Raw genomic sequence first — 17,463 nt, 5'->3', positions numbered from 1 at the left:
ACTCTTCCAAACCCTACGACTCAAGCGTCGACGACCGCAGGGCCATGGAAAGAGTCTGCACTTTTATCGCATGCCATGGATGCCTTTCCACCTCAAGTAAGCCATGTCACAGTCAAAATCACAAAAAAGCCAATTACGCCAGTCTTGACGTCTCCCAGTAAGGTGCAACAACTACCTCTTACAAGGTGAAGTCGGATGAGGATTCATATACACAAGCAACTAGTCCATCAGACTTGGTGCTTAAGTGTCAAACCACAGACGAGGAGCCGGAGGAGGAGGACCATGTAGAGCAATCGGTCCACACTCAAATCCAGACACAGGTTACACCAATGGTGTGTCTCCCAGCATCCATCGTCTCGGACCTCCAATTCCTAATAAAGGATTATAAAGAAAGGTTTCCGGAGAAACCCACTACACCTACACTTCCAGCTGCACAGGTGCCAGCTCCTTTGTCTCGCCATAAACCACCTCCACTGATACTTGAGAAAGTAAAGGAGCCAATACAAAACATTCTCTCATCTGACGAAGAGGAGAGAGAACTGGAAGAGGGTGAAGTCCATGACGACGAGTCAGACCCGGATGCGGACCAGGACTATGTGGCACATTCTCCGGCCTCTCCAGAACCACAGTCTTCGGAATCACCACCCGCAGACATCGGTGGATTCCACAATCTCATTGAGCGGGCTGCCAAAAGATTCCATATGTCTATGGAAACGCAGGAGACAATGCTTCCTTTACGATTTCAAGGAGCCCACTAAGAAGTCGACATGGTCAATCCTAATCATTGACTTTATCTGGAAACAAGGCAAACAGCTCATGCAAACACCAACTTCTATACAAGTGGTAGTGCCCAGACTAGATAAAAAATACAAGGCAACATCATCGGCGCCAGCAAGCCTCACAGGTCACCCCAAGGCAGATTCTGTAGTGACTCAAGCGGCACAGAAAAACTTGCGTAATCCAGCATCGCCTCTGTCGACGCCACCTGACAAGGAAGGCAGAAAACTGGATGCGGTTGTCAAACGCTTCTCTACCACATCGGCCATGACGGTGAAAGTGGCAAATTCAATTGCACTTCTGGGCCGTTACAATCGTCAACTCTGGGCAGACATTGCACCCTATCTTTCTAATCTGCCAGAAGATCTCAGAGAGGAGGCTCATTTGCTCCTCTTAGAAGGCCAAACATCTGCTTCCGAACTCATCGACTGCGCGATTGACGTCGCCATGACTGGTTTCCGGCAGCTGGCAGGTGCTGCCGTACTAAGACGACAGGGTTGGCTCAAGGCCACCTCCATCCGCCAGGAAGTGCAAACAAGAATCCTCGATATGCCTTATGATGGCCAGCACCTCTTTGGTGAACAAATTGACGTGGCCCTCACCACTATTAAAAAGGACACAGACACTGCCAAGGCTCTTGGAACTCTGCAATTCCGGACCCAGTCCTTTCGTGGCAACAGAGGAAGAGGACAACCTTCATATAGGGTTTCCTACCAGAATAGGTCATCCTATTCGTACTCCCAAAGCAAACCGCAATTCCAACAGCGGCAAAACCAACAGGGGCGCCAGACTTCTTACGGCAAGTTGAACTACAGAGGAAAAAAACAAAAACGACCTGCTGGCAACCGCCAATGACTCGTTTCTATGGCCAGCCCATCCACCATTGCATTTTTTACAACTTGGAGGAAAACTCACACACTTCCTAAAAATTGGCAAAAAATAACGGATCGGTGGGTACTCCAACTCATTCAATTTGGACATTCCCTAGAATTTGTCTCAATTCCCCCAACGACACCACCTTACAAACGATCCCACAAGCACCTACGGTTGCTTCTTCAGGAAATAGCTTCCATGTTAAAAAAGGGGGCGATAGAGTTCCACAGGCCCACAAGGGGAAAGGTTTCTACTCTCACTTCTTCCTAATCCACAAAAAAGGAAAAAAGTGGCGGCCAATCCTGGACCTCAGGGCACTCAACGTGTTCCTAAAGAAACAATCCTTCCGTATGGTAACTCCAGGAAATCCTGGGTCTCCTGGAGGGAGGGGACTACATGACGTCCTTAGACCTTCAGGACGCCTACTACCATATTCCTATCCTCAAAGGGCACAGGAAGTACCTCAGGTTTGCGGTAGCAGGACAACACTACCAATTTCCTGTCCTTCCATTCGGCCTCAAATCTGCCCCACAGATATTTACCAAATGCCTCTCCCCTGTGGCAGCCTTCCTCCGTCAACAGGGCCACCAGGTGTTCCCATACCTGGACGACTGGCTGGTAAAAGCACCATCAGCGACCGCTGCAGCCTCATCCTCCAGCGCCTGTCTGGATATTTTCCACCGACTAGGCTTGACCCTCAACCGCGAGAAGTCAGCACGGGAACCCACCAAAGTCATCACGTTCCTTGGAGCGACTCTGGACACGGAACGCGTCAGAGCTTTCCCCTCTCAGGAGAGAAAGGTCAAACTCATCTCCCTGGCCAAGTCAGTGGCTTCACGGAAGACTCTACCGGTCTGCACCTTCAAGTCTCTCCTCGCCATGATGTCTTCATGCATAATGCTCATTCCCCACTGCCGCCTCGAAATGCGCCCTCTCCAAGAGGAACTAACAAAGCAATGGACACAAGCTACGGGATCTTTCGAGGACCGCATACGCGTCACTCGAACCATGGTCGACCACTTACAGTGGTGGAGATCGCTGAAACATCTGTCACAGGGACTACCGTTCCTGCTCCCAGCAGAACCACACGTAATAACGGACGCATCCCTGGAAGGGTGGGGAGCGGTACTCCAAGAACTCCAGATCATCGGCAAGTGGACGACACAGGAAACCAAGCTCCATATCAATCTGCTGGAGTTAAGAGCGGTCTTCCTGGCTCTCCAAGCGTTCCTACCACGCATTCGAAACTCCCCAGTGCTCGTCAGGACGGACAACACCACAACGATGCACTACCTGAACAAACAGGGGGGGACGCGATCGCTCTCGCCATCTCGAGAATCGCAAAGAGTCTGGAACTGGCTTCTGGAACATGGAATAACGTTGAAAGCGGAGTACGTCCCGGGCAAGGACAATGTCTTGGCAGACGCCCTGAGCAGAGAGAGGTCTCCTTCCCACGAATGGGAACTAGACACGGAGGTGCTGGAGCATATCTTCGCCGAGTGGGGAACCCCGCGAATAGACCTCTTTGCCACCAGAGAGAACGCCAAATGCCCAAGCTTCGCAAGCAGGCATCACCACTCAGGAACCCTCGGGAATGCATTTTCCATCGCATGGCGCAACGTATTTGCGTACGCCTTTCCGCCATTCCCACTGATACCCAGGGTTCTCAGGAAGATGAAGGCAGAGCCCTGCACTCTGATCCTAATTGCTCCATCCTGGCCGAGGCAGCACTGGTTCACGGAACTTCATCGCCTCTGTCCGGCCCCCTCTTCGCCTGCAGCATTTTCCAGCCCTGCTCACGATGTCCCAAGGGCAGGTTCTCCACCCAAATCTGAGCTCTCTGAAGTTGTCAGCCTGGCTCCTGAATATCGCGAATTCAGCCACCTGAACATCTTGCAGGAGTGCAGAGACGTCCTTGCGAAAGCTAGAGCTGACAGCACTAATAAAACCTACTCACTAAAATGGAAGCGATTCTGTTCCAGGTGTGTGGCTAATGGCTTGCACCCCTTCCACACCACTCCACAGCAGCTGCTGCCATACTTATTGCATCTTGCGCAATCTGGCCTTGCACATGCATCCATCAAAGTGCATCTAGCGGCGATTTCCAGATTCACAAGGACTGCTACGGGCCCATCTCTGTGGGCGGACAGACTTATAAAACAATTCCTCAAAGGCCTATTCACGTCCTTTCCACGACCAAGACCAATTCCTCCATCGTGGCACCTCAATGTGGTCCTTCATCAGTTAATGAAGCATCCCTTCGAACCCATCCATAAGGCGGAGATCAAATTCCTCTCCTGGAAAACGGCCCTCCTCCTGGCGTTAACCTCTGCCAGAAGGGTCAGTGAGTTGCAGGCTCTCTCCATCCAAGATCCCTTTATGCAATTCAGGGAAGACAGTCCCTCGGTTCATTCCAAAAGTCCCCTCGGACTTCCACCTTAATGAACCAGTGGTGCTTAGATCATTCTTCCCAAATCCTACCACTGCAGCAGAGAGAACACTGCATTCGCTAGATCTGAAGAGATGTCTTAAATTCTACATCGACAAGACACGACACTTCCGAAAGTCATCCCAACTCTTTATTGCCTTTAGTAGACCACGGAAAGGCATGCCCCTGACAAAACAGAGTATTTCAAGGTGGATTTCTTCTGCGATCACCTTTTGTCACGACAAGGCTGGACGGCCTTTGGACTCACGAGTCAAAGCTCATTCGACAAGAGCCATGTCTGCGGCGCTGTTCGCTGGAGTGCCGGTATTGGACATCTGCAGAGCGGCGACCTGGAAGTCCCCGCACACCTTCACCAGGCACTACTGCCTGGATACTGAGCTGATGAAGGATGCAGCAGTGGGCCGAGCAGTGCTTCGCCATCTATTCCAGTGAGGTGAGCCTTCCTACATCCCTCCATCCTTTACTGGTATGCACATTATTTTACTAATATTTACATGACAATGCATTTTGGTGGTTTTCAGTTGCGTGATATGTATTATCTACAGACTCCTATCTGATTTCCATCACAAATGTGCATAATGTATTGCTTGCTACTCTGATTCAGGCATGTGAATCTATGAAAGACACCCAAATACTGGATAAGAAATGCGTTACTTACCTGTAACTGCAGTTATCCAGTATTAGTGTCTTTCATAGATTCACATGCACCTTCCCGCATCCCCTGGCAGGGCTCACCTATCTCTCTAACGAGTTTACGCCTAACTAGCTTGGTGCGTACGAAAATCTGAGAGACTTGGGCTCCTGACAGGAAGGTTCTAGAAGGAGGTAGTAGCTGATTGTTTGGTTTTCTTTATTTTGGTCCTTTTTACAAAAGGACTCAGATAGGCCACCAAGGTGGGACCCTTGGGCCTGCTCTGTTTGGTCCTTCCTACATAAGGACGTGGATAGGTCACTAAGGTGAGATCCTTAGGCCTATTCTTTTCTATGTATGTCTATAGGACATTACTTTTTTATATACCGGAGGCTCCCGTCTCGACGACTGGGAATGATTCAGGCATGTGAATCTATGAAAGACACTAATACTGGATAACTGCAGTTACAGGTAAGTAACGCATTTCTTTATATTCGTCAAGGAAGTGTTTGCGAATGTCTGTGATGGTGTGTAGTAAGTTGCCTTGCGGACCGGCAATTGCTGTAATATAGGCATAGTCACGTGGGGGCATAAGGTGTGCTCCAGTATCTCACCCTCGCCATATCGCCGTGCGGAGATTTGCTTGTTGGGAAGCAGGCATTGGATTTAAGAGACACTACTAAATTTCATCTCAGTTAATATTTTATTTTTAACTTTAGGGGAGTGCAAATTCTAATTTCCCTTCTGTGAAAGATATCTTTGTACTGGAAATGCCAGCATTTTTTACAATTTACCTTATTGTGTTATGGGTTTCCTGTGGAGAACACATCTGCATATTAGTGACTACGGACCTCTAATACTTATCCTCTGATGGGTTCAGTTTGGAACCCGAAATGCATTGGGATTTCTTTTGTATAATCTGTTGACTGTATTATACGGTTGGGTTCTTGATATTGTATAAAGAATGTTTTATGTATATTTGTAAATTTGAAACCTGCATTGCAATTAAGTGCCAAAAGTTTTCTGTTTGGAGCCTGTGAATTGAATTAAAATATTGCTGTTAAGCAAAAGATATTATGGTATGATAAACTGATATGCCTTAAAGCGTTTTGACTCCGTTTTGATTACTCTGATTAATTTACTGAGACATTTTTGTCTAGCGCTGTGCTCCACTCAGGTTGTGTTTTTCCACAGCCCCCTTTTTGAATCTTTAACTTGGAGAGATTGGTGGGTCATATCTCTCCTTCAAGTGGTAGCACGCATATTTAGTTAAAATTACGCAATATTTTGGTTCACTGAATAAACCAGGTGTGCAGGGTCACTTTTCACTTTCATAGAATCTATGTTAGGGCCATATATTCCCACAAACTAAATCTTATGCCCCATCAACGAGCCGGAAACTATTATTATACGTCCCTCAGTATCCACCATTGTTTTGTGCAACGCAAAAGGGATTCGCTTATGTATCAAAATTACCACCCCTCTGGCGTAGCGACTAAAATAGAATAATATCTATGGGATCCCCAGCTCAACGCCATGGGAGTGCCATCCGCCCCAGCAAAGTGTTTACTGGAGGAACACAAAATCAACGTGGTGTCTAGCAATGTACTTGAGGACCTGCCTGCACTTTCTGGTGTTCAAACCCCTGATTTTCCATGACATTAAAGAAAGCCCGGAAGGACCGGGCTGCCATTCTAGGTTAACCATAGAAAGTAAAGTTCCATACTAGCATCAAGATGTTTGTCATTCGCTGCCAACTAGCACAATAGTACGCGAAAACCATTAAGGCTAAACATAAAATCCCTCCCCCCTTCCCCCCACCCTGCCTCCTAACTTCCCATAAGAGGCAGTCCCTGTCTATGAATTCCAAACGCTCGAGCAATGAACCTAATACACTCAAGGTAAATACCGAAGCAGCAATTAGTTGAAAGAGCATAACAAAAGACATTGTGGTATACACCTTAGGGCGTGACAATGCTACTCCGGCCGGGCAATTTAAAGAACCATAGTTACATATATAGGAGCCAATGAAACAGTAAAAATGGACATGAAGCAAGTGTAGCTGGAGAAATCCAACCGCATCACGGACCCATTAGCCAGTCTCGGGTTGGGAGAATAACAACACTGTCCTGCGAGCCACCCTGCGATGGAGAGGACTGGTGCAGCATGGCAGGGGACCCAGAAGAGTTTCGCTTATAGTTCTGACCAAATTCCTGAGCCTCTGTCGGAGTATCAAAAATGCGAAGCCTCCCATCCACGTCTACCCTCAGTCTTGCCGGGTACAACATACCATACCTTAGTCCCAAATTTCTCAGGGTCGCCTTGACCCCCTGGTACTTACGCCTCGCCTCCATGATGGTAAAGTCAGGGAAAAAGGCCAACCTGATATCGCGGGCCGATCGTAGGGTTTTGTCCCTGTCCCTGAAGTTCATGAGTCTTGCAATGATGGGCCGCGGGGAGAGTCCCGGGCAAGGGCGGGGCCCAAGGACCTGTGAGCGCGCTCAACCACAAAACTCTGCGTGAAGTTCTCTCTGCCAAATAGATCCATTAGTAGCTGTTCCACAAAGGTGTCCATCCGCCCAGTGGCCGTCGTCTCCGGTACGCCAATAATACGGATGTTGTTCTGGCGGCTGCAAACTTCCAAATCTTCATTTTTAATAGCTACTACCTTGAGAATCTTCTCCACTCGTTCCAGCCGTTTCAGTGAGGTTGACACGCCATCCTCCATGTCTGTGACCCTAGCCTGAACGACATCCAGCCGTTGATTGTGCGTTTGAAGTTTAGTGCCCATGTCGGCCAGCTTCTTATCTAGGTCATCAAAACTACCATCCAATGCTTTAAAACCGGCCCTCACCTCAGCCAACATGGACGTCGCAAGGGAGGCAGGATCTCCAGAAACGTTAGGGCTCGAAGCCGCACCAGGCAAGTCAGGAGGGTCGTCCGAGACCGGAGTGACTGGCTTATCAAACTGTAACTTACTCTGTTTGGGATCTTTCTTCCCCAACATGGAAGGCGCTGCAAGAGACGTGGATATGGGGCAGCAAGAACACCAGGGCCCACCACTTCAAAGGGCAAGGGGGTGGGAGGTAGCCGCTGAAGCGAGACACAGGGAGGTCCCCACTTAGCCAACTCGAGGAACGTCGTTTATATCAGGACAGCTTCAGGGGCGACAGCGAAGCAGAACCAGAGCACCCGCAGGTATACACCTCAGAATGGAACAAAGGGCCAGAGGATTGCCGGGCTTATCTCATCTGTGAGGCAGGCCACTCCGGAAATCAACGTCACCGCTGGCCAGCAGACTGTGACAGAACTCAGCACAGGGGGTATGGGGCACACGGAGGCCACGTGTTGCCAGACAAGGATGTTGAAAGGTGAGGGCTAGAATAAATTGTGTAGAGAGTGTCGAATGGTGCTCAATCAATAGCCTCCTTCCTTCATTGGGCACTGCTGGCAATCTGACTGCTGCCCGGCCAGCGTGCAAGTGGCGTGATTTATTAAGTCTGTGCTGATTGTCTAATGGCATGACTCAGGATAAAGACATTGACTCCAGTTCCTTAGCCCAGCTCTTCCCGCTGCCACATTCAAAGAATTCGTTTTGTAGACCTCAAGGGCGTGCTTTAGTCGCAGCCACGATCCCTTCCTACAGAGTCAGCCCACTCAGCAGGGAGCAGGCAGTGTCGTACATCTGAGGGCCTGAGTCTTGGCAATCCCTCAAGCAGCGCGGTCCGGAGCGTGAAAGTAAAACCAGGAGAGGGCCGACTGTCCTCACAGCCCCCCCACGGACAGGAAGGGGGGTAGGTGGGGGAAAAGACAAAGCGCCCGACGGGAGCCAGCGCCACCGCGACTCCAGGGGAACAAGCCTGGGCCTGCCCGCCCCGCCGAATGCCCTGAATCCAAGGCCCGTCGCGGACACGCCCACTGAGCCTCTGAGGTCCGGGAGCTCTGCGCAGATAAGGCACAAACTTGGGCACGGCAGTGGGGGGGTGTACAGGGTGGGGGAAGGGGGGGGCAAAGCCCGCAGCGCGGAGAGTAAGGAGTACAGCGCGGTGCCAACAGCCCGCCGGGGCAAAAACTCACCGCACCCGTCTCCGTTCTCACGTCCTTTGGGGATGACCTCTGCCGCGGCCGCACGCAGATCACAATTGCGTCGCTCTCAGGAGGTTCCGGTCCCATCGATACACCCGCGGATGGGCTGCATGTTATCTGGGGGCTGACAGAGGTCTTCTGTTGTCACGCTGGGGCCCCTACATGAAGCCCGGCCGGCGAAGCTTCAGTCTGATGCGGCCATCTTTGTCGCCTCCGTGGCCACGCCCCTTGTTTGTAAAGTGTTCGCTCAACCCCGGGTAGCTTGGCCTTGAGCAATTAGGCTTTAATAAAGGAACAAGCGCAAAGCATTTAGAAGTACCAAAACAATTGAATAAGTAAGAAATAGGACACAAAAGAAATCTGACTCCAGTTTATAAAAATGGATTTAATTAATAATGGATTTTTAGGCACCAAAACAAACGTCCTCCAAAGGGTTCTTTAGAGATGAGTTCTTAAGCCAATAAACAAATGCTTTTCACTCCAAGTAAACAAACATTGACCACGTTAGTGTTTTATTTGAATTTTTTTATTTAAAGTTGTTTTCAGCTACTCCAGCCCGCTTTGGGCAACCAACTCTGACATGGAGCAAGTCAGGAGGGGCCAGTAAGGCTTAGCATGACTGTTACTAAAGCAGCCTCCAGTCCAGTTCCAAGTTCTAGGGACAGACTGCTACAGACCTAAATGAAGTGGTCCGGACGCAAGAGATGCAGGATGCTGAAGATGCTTATCCAGTCATCATGGGTGTTCCTGGGGCCACCCCTCAGTCCACTAACACATGTGGAGCTTGGTAGCCCACCCTAGGTGTGTGGCTATCTGAGGGCTACATGCCCACGGGGAAATCGGTTTTGCAGCGGTATTCTCCTCTGTCCCCAATGCCAACCTGTCTACTAGAATGCAAGAGCAGCCCCTATCGTGTGTCTGCCATTTGACCACAAAGGTGTCTTATGCTTTGAAGCTAGACTTTTGGGCTTGTACCCTGTGTGACTTCCTGCCAGGGAGAGGTAACACCCCTTCGAACGGCAGGTGTAGGAAGGTGGCTCTCTACTAAAATGAAGTACATTGTGCAGAGAGTCCAGTACAACCCCAATAGGTAGGCAGAGATAAAAGCAGGTAATTCTAATGCTCTTTTTGTGGTAGCGTGGGCGAGCAGTTAGGCTTATCAGAGGGTAGTACTAGGCATTTGTTGTCACACAATGAGGCAATAAATAACACACTGATTAATAAATCCGAGACCAATTTGTAAAATTAAAGGTCTATCTTTATAGATTTATTATTAGAAAACAATTATTTTTAGAAAACAAGAACTTTGTTCAACAGGTAAATGCTTTGTATGTCGATTTTCAACCAAATGCAGTTCAAGACATGCTTGCAGGTTTTAACTAACAACATTCAATACCGTCTGGCAGAGGTCATTGCGGTCACGGGGAAGAAAGCATTAGCTAGAATGGGATGCAATAGTGACAGAACACTGCCAAAACATTTACTGTCGCGGTTACAGTAAGAACAACATAGGGTTGGGTAACTGAGTACTGCCAACACATATATTGTTGTGGTAGATGGAAGCAACACTATGCCGCAGAGTTTTGGGGGAGGGGGAACAGTCAACGGTCACCCAGAGTTCAGGGGAAGCTCTACACCAGGGTAGTCAGGTTTGGAAGTTCTAGGGCTCGGAACAGCAGGCAGTTCTAGGTTACCGGTGTTGGGGGTGTCAGTTCTTGGGACGCAGAATTTGTTCTTCACTGCTGGTGTTCAGCTGCAGGTGCGGTGAGGGAAGTCTGTCGGGGTGGTAGTGCCCAAGTTGCCTTTCACGCAATCAATGCCACCATAATTGGGTACAGGTTCACAGAAGTGGGGTGGTTTCCAGAGTCTGTTGCAGGTACTATCAGAGTCCCTCTGGCAGGTGGATTTGTTGTAACAAAAGAAGGGAACCAGGGCGGACAATATTTTAAGGGGTCCAGTGTACGTGTCCGAAAGATTAACCACAATGTAATGTACAAAGTTCCCCAGACGGGGTAGAGAGGAGGTAGAGTATGTCGATATGTAGTGTGTACAGAGAGAAAGAAAGAAAAGCCAAAGAAGGGGGAATCCCCTTGTTGGGACTAAAACCCTCACACACCTAGCAAGCTAGATGTCATGCTTCATCATATGGGTTTGCTCCTCGCTGAACTGGCGCTGCAATGTTCAGCGGGCACCCTCAAGGGGGCTCTTTAACGGAGATCTTTAATCCCTGCCATATGGTGCATGCGGGTGTGCGGGGAAGAGAGGGGTGTAGTCGTAAGAGGTGGGGTGAAATTAAAAAAGGTGAGTCAGTCCACAATGAAATTTATTGGAGTGGCTGGCGCCCTTGGTTAAAAAAGGTGGGAGGGGAGATAGTTGCTATTGGTAATGTTGGGCAAGATATCTACAACCCCCTGGTGTGGTCAACATGTTTCATGCCTACGCGGCATTTCATCAGGACCCAAGTGGGACGTACTACACAGTGAAAAATAATGAAAATGGTGTAAAGGTTTAAAAATCTATAGTCATACAACCTTATGCCATGAGGTCATAAAGGGGCAGGCAAGGAAATCCTGCTCAGTATGAGTGACCCTAAGGGAGATCGTGAGATGCCCCGCAGTCTGCTCCAGTGGGACCTGCACGTAAAGGTCAGGAACCCGGATAGCGTGCGGTCGGAGCCGCTAACACCTACCCCCACCGTCTGGTCAGGAGAGAGCAGCTGCTCTGTCCTGACCAGACGGTGGGGGTAGGTGTTAGCGGCTCCGACCGCACGCTATCCGGGTTCCTGACCTTTACGTGCAGGTCCCACTGGAGCAGACTGCGGGGCATCTCACGATCTCCCTTAGGGTCACTCATACTGAGCAGGATTTCCTTGCCTGCCCCTTTATGACCTCATGGCATAAGGTTGTATGACTATAGATTTTTAAACCTTTACACCATTTTCATTATTTTTCACTGTGTAGTACGTCCCACTTGGGTCCTGATGAAATGCCGCGTAGGCATGAAACATGTTGACCACACCAGGGGGTTGTAGATATCTTGCCCAACATTACCAGTAGCAACTATCTCCCCTCCCACCTTTTTTAACCAAGGGCGCCAGCCACTCCAATAAATTTCATTGTGGACTGACTCACCTTTTTTAATTTCACCCCACCTCTTACGACTACACCCCTCTCTTCCCCGCACACCCGCATGCACCATATGGCAGGGATTAAAGATCTCCGTTAAAGAGCCCCCTTGAGGGTGCCCGCTGAACATTGCAGCGCCAGTTCAGCGAGGAGCAAACCCATATGATGAAGCATGACATCTAGCTTGCTAGGTGTGTGAGGGTTTTAGTCCCAACAAGGGGATTCCCCCTTCTTTGGCTTTTCTTTCTTTCTCTCTGTACACACTACATATCGACATACTCTACCTCCTCTCTACCCCGTCTGGGGAACTTTGTACATTACATTGTGGTTAGGTGGATTTGTTGAACAGGGCGGTTACCGGACTGGTGACCAACAAGCCTTTCCTGCTGCAACTTTTGGATGATGAAGTGAATTGAGCCAGCATGGTCCTTGCTGGTCTTCACCCTAGGGTGGCCTTTACTGGCGGTTTGCCGGAGACTAGTACCACTAGTCCAAAAGTAAGGTCCCAGCTAGTTGGTGAAGGCTGGCGAGGCTCTGGGGTTCTTGGAGGCTGCACAGGTTTCAGGAAGGGATGGCCGACCACGGTTGTGGAGCCCTCTTGCAGTCGGCTGGGTTTGGCGCCATTTCCTTCTGCAGCAGAACTTAGTCCCTGGAATCTGGAGTCTTGGTCTGAGGGACGCACCTACTTATTAAAATGAGGGGCCGTTAAAAGTGAGCCAGGTACTAGCCAATGGACTGCTTACCTGTAGAGTGACTCCACCCGCTATATGCTTACTCAGTGTCGTGGGTGGGCATATCCCGGTCGGGCAAATTTCCCCATGCTCAAGATGGTTGAAAGTGAAAAGTGATGTCCACCTCTCCTGGCCCCACCTTAGGAATGGTACAGGCTGAAGGTGGGCATATCTAGTCCCACTAGTTTTCCCACCTTTCCTCCCACAAAGTGGAGTAGAAAAGGAAAAAGGGGGGGGCTTGACCTCACTTTATCTGGAGGTTTCTGAGTTGCATTTCAAAGGCTTCATGGCCTTTGAAGCTGGAGGAGGTGTGAAGCAACTTCACCCAGAGCAGGCTTTCTCTGTTCTCTTGGGAGTACAGACTCACCCATGAGGTCAGAAACATGTGTAGTGGTGGCAGTCTGACGGAAACCAGTCTGGAACCACACCAGGGTTAGGTACGTTTTCAGAGGACCCTTTAAAAGTGTCTTCTGTGTGAATTTATTATTAAATCTATCACTGACATCGGTGAGCCTTTATTTAGACAAAATGTTTGGTACCAAACATCTTAGAAATCAGTGAAGCCATCATGGAGTTGGAAACTAGTGTTGACAAGTATCCAGTCCATGTGCTCTTTATAGCTTTCCTGTTCACTTACATCACAGAATGGACTGGATATTTTAGGGGCCATCTGCTCATGCAGACATGCCCACAGATAGGATACAGTGCACCCTCCCTTAGGAATAAAGTCCTGCAGCCGGGGTGACTTGCCTATAATTTATGCAGCGCATGAGTGCCGTGTGGACTCTTCAGATTTTCCTGCACCGAGACAACACCGCCTACAGTGGCAGTGCATAGCCTTCGTGAGGGGGCTCTGGGATGTCACAACCAGTGCTGCAGCCCGAGAAGACCCTCTCCAGTGCCCATGCCCTAGGTACAAGTGGTACCATTTACTATGGACTTACAGGAATAACTTAAGTTGTGCCAATCATGGTACAATTTTGGGGAAAGATCTGGCACTGGAAACCTGGTTAGCAGGAACCCAGTGCTTTTAGGGTTTGAAATCACATCGGGCTCTTTTCTACAGCAGGCCTTTGTTTCCTTTCCTGGGAGTCGTTCACACTTCTCCCCAGGAGGGCTGAAGACTGTCTGGTGCCAGGCATTTGCAAATGGCCACTAAAAAACTTTGGGGCAACTTGGTGACACATTTCTAAAGTTGCTGTTTGCTCAAGTTACATTAAATGTGACTAGGCCAGCAAGTCAGTTTAATGTAACAGTTCTTTTGATACCATGAAGTTGAAGTACCAACTTTAGTAGTCCAATTCAGGAGTTAACAAAGCTGAGTTGTCAGCATGGAACCCCATACTTGCCAATAGGGCAACTAACTTTTCCTAAGTAAAAGCAACAATTGTTTTTTTTATTTTATTTTTTTATTTTTTTAAGTTCGGCCATTTGAAAATATATTACCTACTTTTTAATATACAGCACCCTGCCTTAGGACTTGGTAGGCTACCTAAGGGGTGACTTGTAGATATTAACCCCTTGCATGCTGGTGACGAACCCCAGCCGTCACGCTCCCCGGTGCTCGTGTGCGGATGACGGCTGGGGTTCGTCTCGGCCCCGCCTTGTTCGTTTGTTTACCGCACAGCGGCGGAAACGGGCCAGCATCGAAGGGGTTAAAAAGGGAGGTCCGGACATTGCCATTAGTTTAAATGCCAAGTTGAGTTCACAGTTTAAAATTGCTCTAATAGTTTGCAGTGGCAGGCTTGGAGACATGTTTTACTTTGGCACACTCAATAAGTGCTGCAGTCCGTGGGGTGCCCTTAAACTTGCAAACCTTGGGGACCCCTGGTATTATATATTGGGAACCTATAAGTAAGTTAACTTATGCCAATTGGGTATAAACCAATTAAACGTAATCTTTTGAGGGCAAAGTTGGAGCACTGTGGGCTGGTTAGCAGGCCTCCGTGCACTCGAAAAACAAGCGGCAGCAGTCCAAAACGTGAGGGTAAATCAGGCAAAAAGATATTTTTGCTCACTAACGCAATAGTCTTGAGTTCTGATAAGCAGGGTATACTTATTTACACATTTGAAGTAAGAGTAGGTGATCTGAAAGAAGAAAAAGTGCCCTGCCACTGGCAACCTGCCTTGTGCTCTCTAGACTCCTGAATATCTTGTGAAAAACTGGGTAATAGTCTGTACAACAGTGTTATTTATCATTTGCAGCTGATAAAGTACAGTAATAACACAGTGAAAGGAATTTGTAGTAATTCACATAGGAGTGAAATGGCTGTGTAATCCACCAGGCTTCAATTTGTTTTTACCCCTGTCAGAAGGGGAAAGTTTTTGGTTTTGGTTTGCAGAGGTAAAAATTCTCACTACAGAAAGAAAGGCAATCTGAGGACTAAGGTTACTAGTAATGGTACTTTTCCACTTGCTGTACATTAAGTTTATTCAATTCTTTATGGGATGAAGTATATTTTTTCCCACCAATATTAACATTCCTAATTTGTCTTGTAGAACGCCAAATTTTATTTTGGAAAAAAATGACGGGCAGAGCTCGAGCCAGAGCAAGAGGCAGATCCCGTGGTTTGGAGCCCACACAGCAGCCTGGCCCCACAGTAAGTAATTCCAGATAGTATGAACCTTGCCATATTAAGTCACTAGCACAGATTCGAGTTCAGAAAACTAATCTTTAAAACTGTTAAACTAATTTGCGAATCGGCACTTTGAGTTGTAAATGTGTATTGTTTAATACCTTGGGGCTGGGTTTGTTCAATACGCCTTTGCTTTTTGAGGGTTTCTAGGAATACTTGCTGTTGGCAATCTCTAGAATATAGTCTCTTGGCTTGGGTATGATTAAAAAGAAAATCTAAAAGATAATGTGCTGCTATAAGTAGTAGTAGAAAATACTTAGTTCGGTATGAATAACCATCAAAGTGTACAGGATAAAAGTGCAATAGGTCAAGTAGGTTGCAGTTAGGTAGAGGACATTTTTTAAGGTACTAGTCCTGCAGGACTAGTACCATTTTTTGGAATTTTCGAGCCCTGATGTCAGTCGGAGACCCGCTGGGGATAATAGTTAAATATCTTTTATGAGTCTAATAGCGAGCTTTATCATCTTAAGATCATTTTTACGAATTGCATTTGGATCGTCCCAGTAGCTCTACATGCCTAGTTTGCCCAGCCAACCTGAAATAAATTTAAATCGAGGTATAAATGCTCTTGAGTTTCTCTAAGTTCCAAGTTATGGTGTAGTCCAGAGTTGGACCCAGTAGCCAGGAACCAGATCAGCTACTTTTCATTCCCACGTCAAAGAACATAGGAGTAAGGGGTGAGCAGGATGGCAGAGCGAGCAGTTTCCGAATGAAATTATTTTCTGCTGATGTTAGCAAGTGAGAGTCGGCATATCCGCAAATCTCGGCCCCATATAGCGCCGCGCCCTGTTGGATAAACTTCCAGGGCGGGTGAAACTATGTGTGATGTTCAGTTATAAAACCTTACAATGGCGTTGGCTCTATGCTCGATCAGTAACACACTTCTCTTCAACTGACTTGTCCACCTAAGGTTTCCATTAGTCTCACGCCTAAGTAATCAAAACTATGTACTCTTTCGATGGCCTCTCTACTTGCACTAACAGTACAGCATTTCTTTTTGGGCTTCTCAAAGACCACATACTTGTTTTTATTTACAATCCACTCTAAGCCTCAAGAGTTACAAAAATGTATAAATTAAAATCTGGAGTCCCATGGGTTTGAGAGATCAAAAGGGAGTTGTCAACAAATAAAAGAATAGGAATCTTCTTGCCGTTCAGGGACAGTCAATCATTCCTACATTGTTCTAGGAGTGCTACCACATCATTAATATATATAGAAAATAAAGTGGATTCCAAAAACGCAGCCCTGTTGGACTCCTCTTTCAATGGGGATATGTCCTGTTCACGCCCCATTCAGGCCCCAGCGAACTTGAGCATAATTATTTGTATGTAATTTGTTCATTAAATGTACGAAATGCCCAGTGGCCCCTCTTTCAATCAAAGTTTGCCATAGATTTTATCTTGGGATTAATTGAACGCTGCACTATGATCAATAAAAGCCACAAAGTTTTTGATTCTGTGAGAGAAAGTATTTCCAATATAAAATAGAAAATCTTAAAAGCTGGTCTAGTGTGCTAACCTTTGCCTTAAAACCAGCCTGGAGGGGAAACAATCTTTCATTTGTATTCACTGAATCAAAAAGCCTTTCCAAGATCAGTTTGGCAAAAAATGTTTAGGCATCGTCAATAAGGCTAATAGGCTATTTGCGTCTCCTGTTTGTAGATTGCAACGATTTCAGCCAAGGCCAGTACGCCGGTCCTCTACCCCCTCTGCTATTGCATTAGGCAGCTGATTTGAATATACAGACCCGATCAAGGGTTCCTATTTATATGAATCTTCTGGAATTTTATCCGGGCCATGAGCTAGGCAGATTTTAAGGAATTTATTGCTCTACTTGTGTCAAGACAAACAAGCATTTACAATGCAACGGTCTCGCCTTTGCAAAAGTTAGAGCTATTGGCATTGTAAATGACAACATTTTTATTTATGTGTTGGCTTTGAAAACAGATAAATAAATGGCATTGTCATTTACAATGCCAATTGCCTAATCTCTCGCAAATGCGACACCTATTGCATTTGCACCCACACATAGAGCCACACACACACACATGCAAAACCGGAGCACAAGCAGGCAACAGAGGCACACGCAAAACCCGAGCACAAGCAGGCAACAGAGGCACACGCAAAACCGGAGCACAAGCTGGCAACAGAGGCAC

The 17,463-nt window shown here is 47.7% G+C and overlaps 1 protein-coding gene across 1 annotated transcript in view; it reads left to right on the top strand.

Moving 5' to 3' along the window:
• The window catches only part of PIWIL1 (piwi like RNA-mediated gene silencing 1), a 1,966,306-nt gene that overhangs the window by 127,234 nt on the left and 1,821,609 nt on the right, over positions 1-17,463 (top strand). The window contains exon 2 of the mRNA XM_078668015.1: positions 15,172-15,272. Coding sequence (XP_078524141.1) covers positions 15,198-15,272 — 75 coding nt within the window. The 5' untranslated portion in view covers positions 15,172-15,197. The remainder of the gene's footprint in view (positions 1-15,171; positions 15,273-17,463) is intronic.

The sequence above is a fragment of the Lissotriton helveticus genome, chromosome 11 (genome assembly GCF_964261635.1).
Source record: "Lissotriton helveticus chromosome 11, aLisHel1.1, whole genome shotgun sequence".
Taxonomy (NCBI): domain Eukaryota; kingdom Metazoa; phylum Chordata; class Amphibia; order Caudata; family Salamandridae; genus Lissotriton; species Lissotriton helveticus.
The sequence above is the reverse complement of the archived record's forward strand: the minus strand, read 5'-3'. Positions and strand labels throughout refer to the sequence as shown.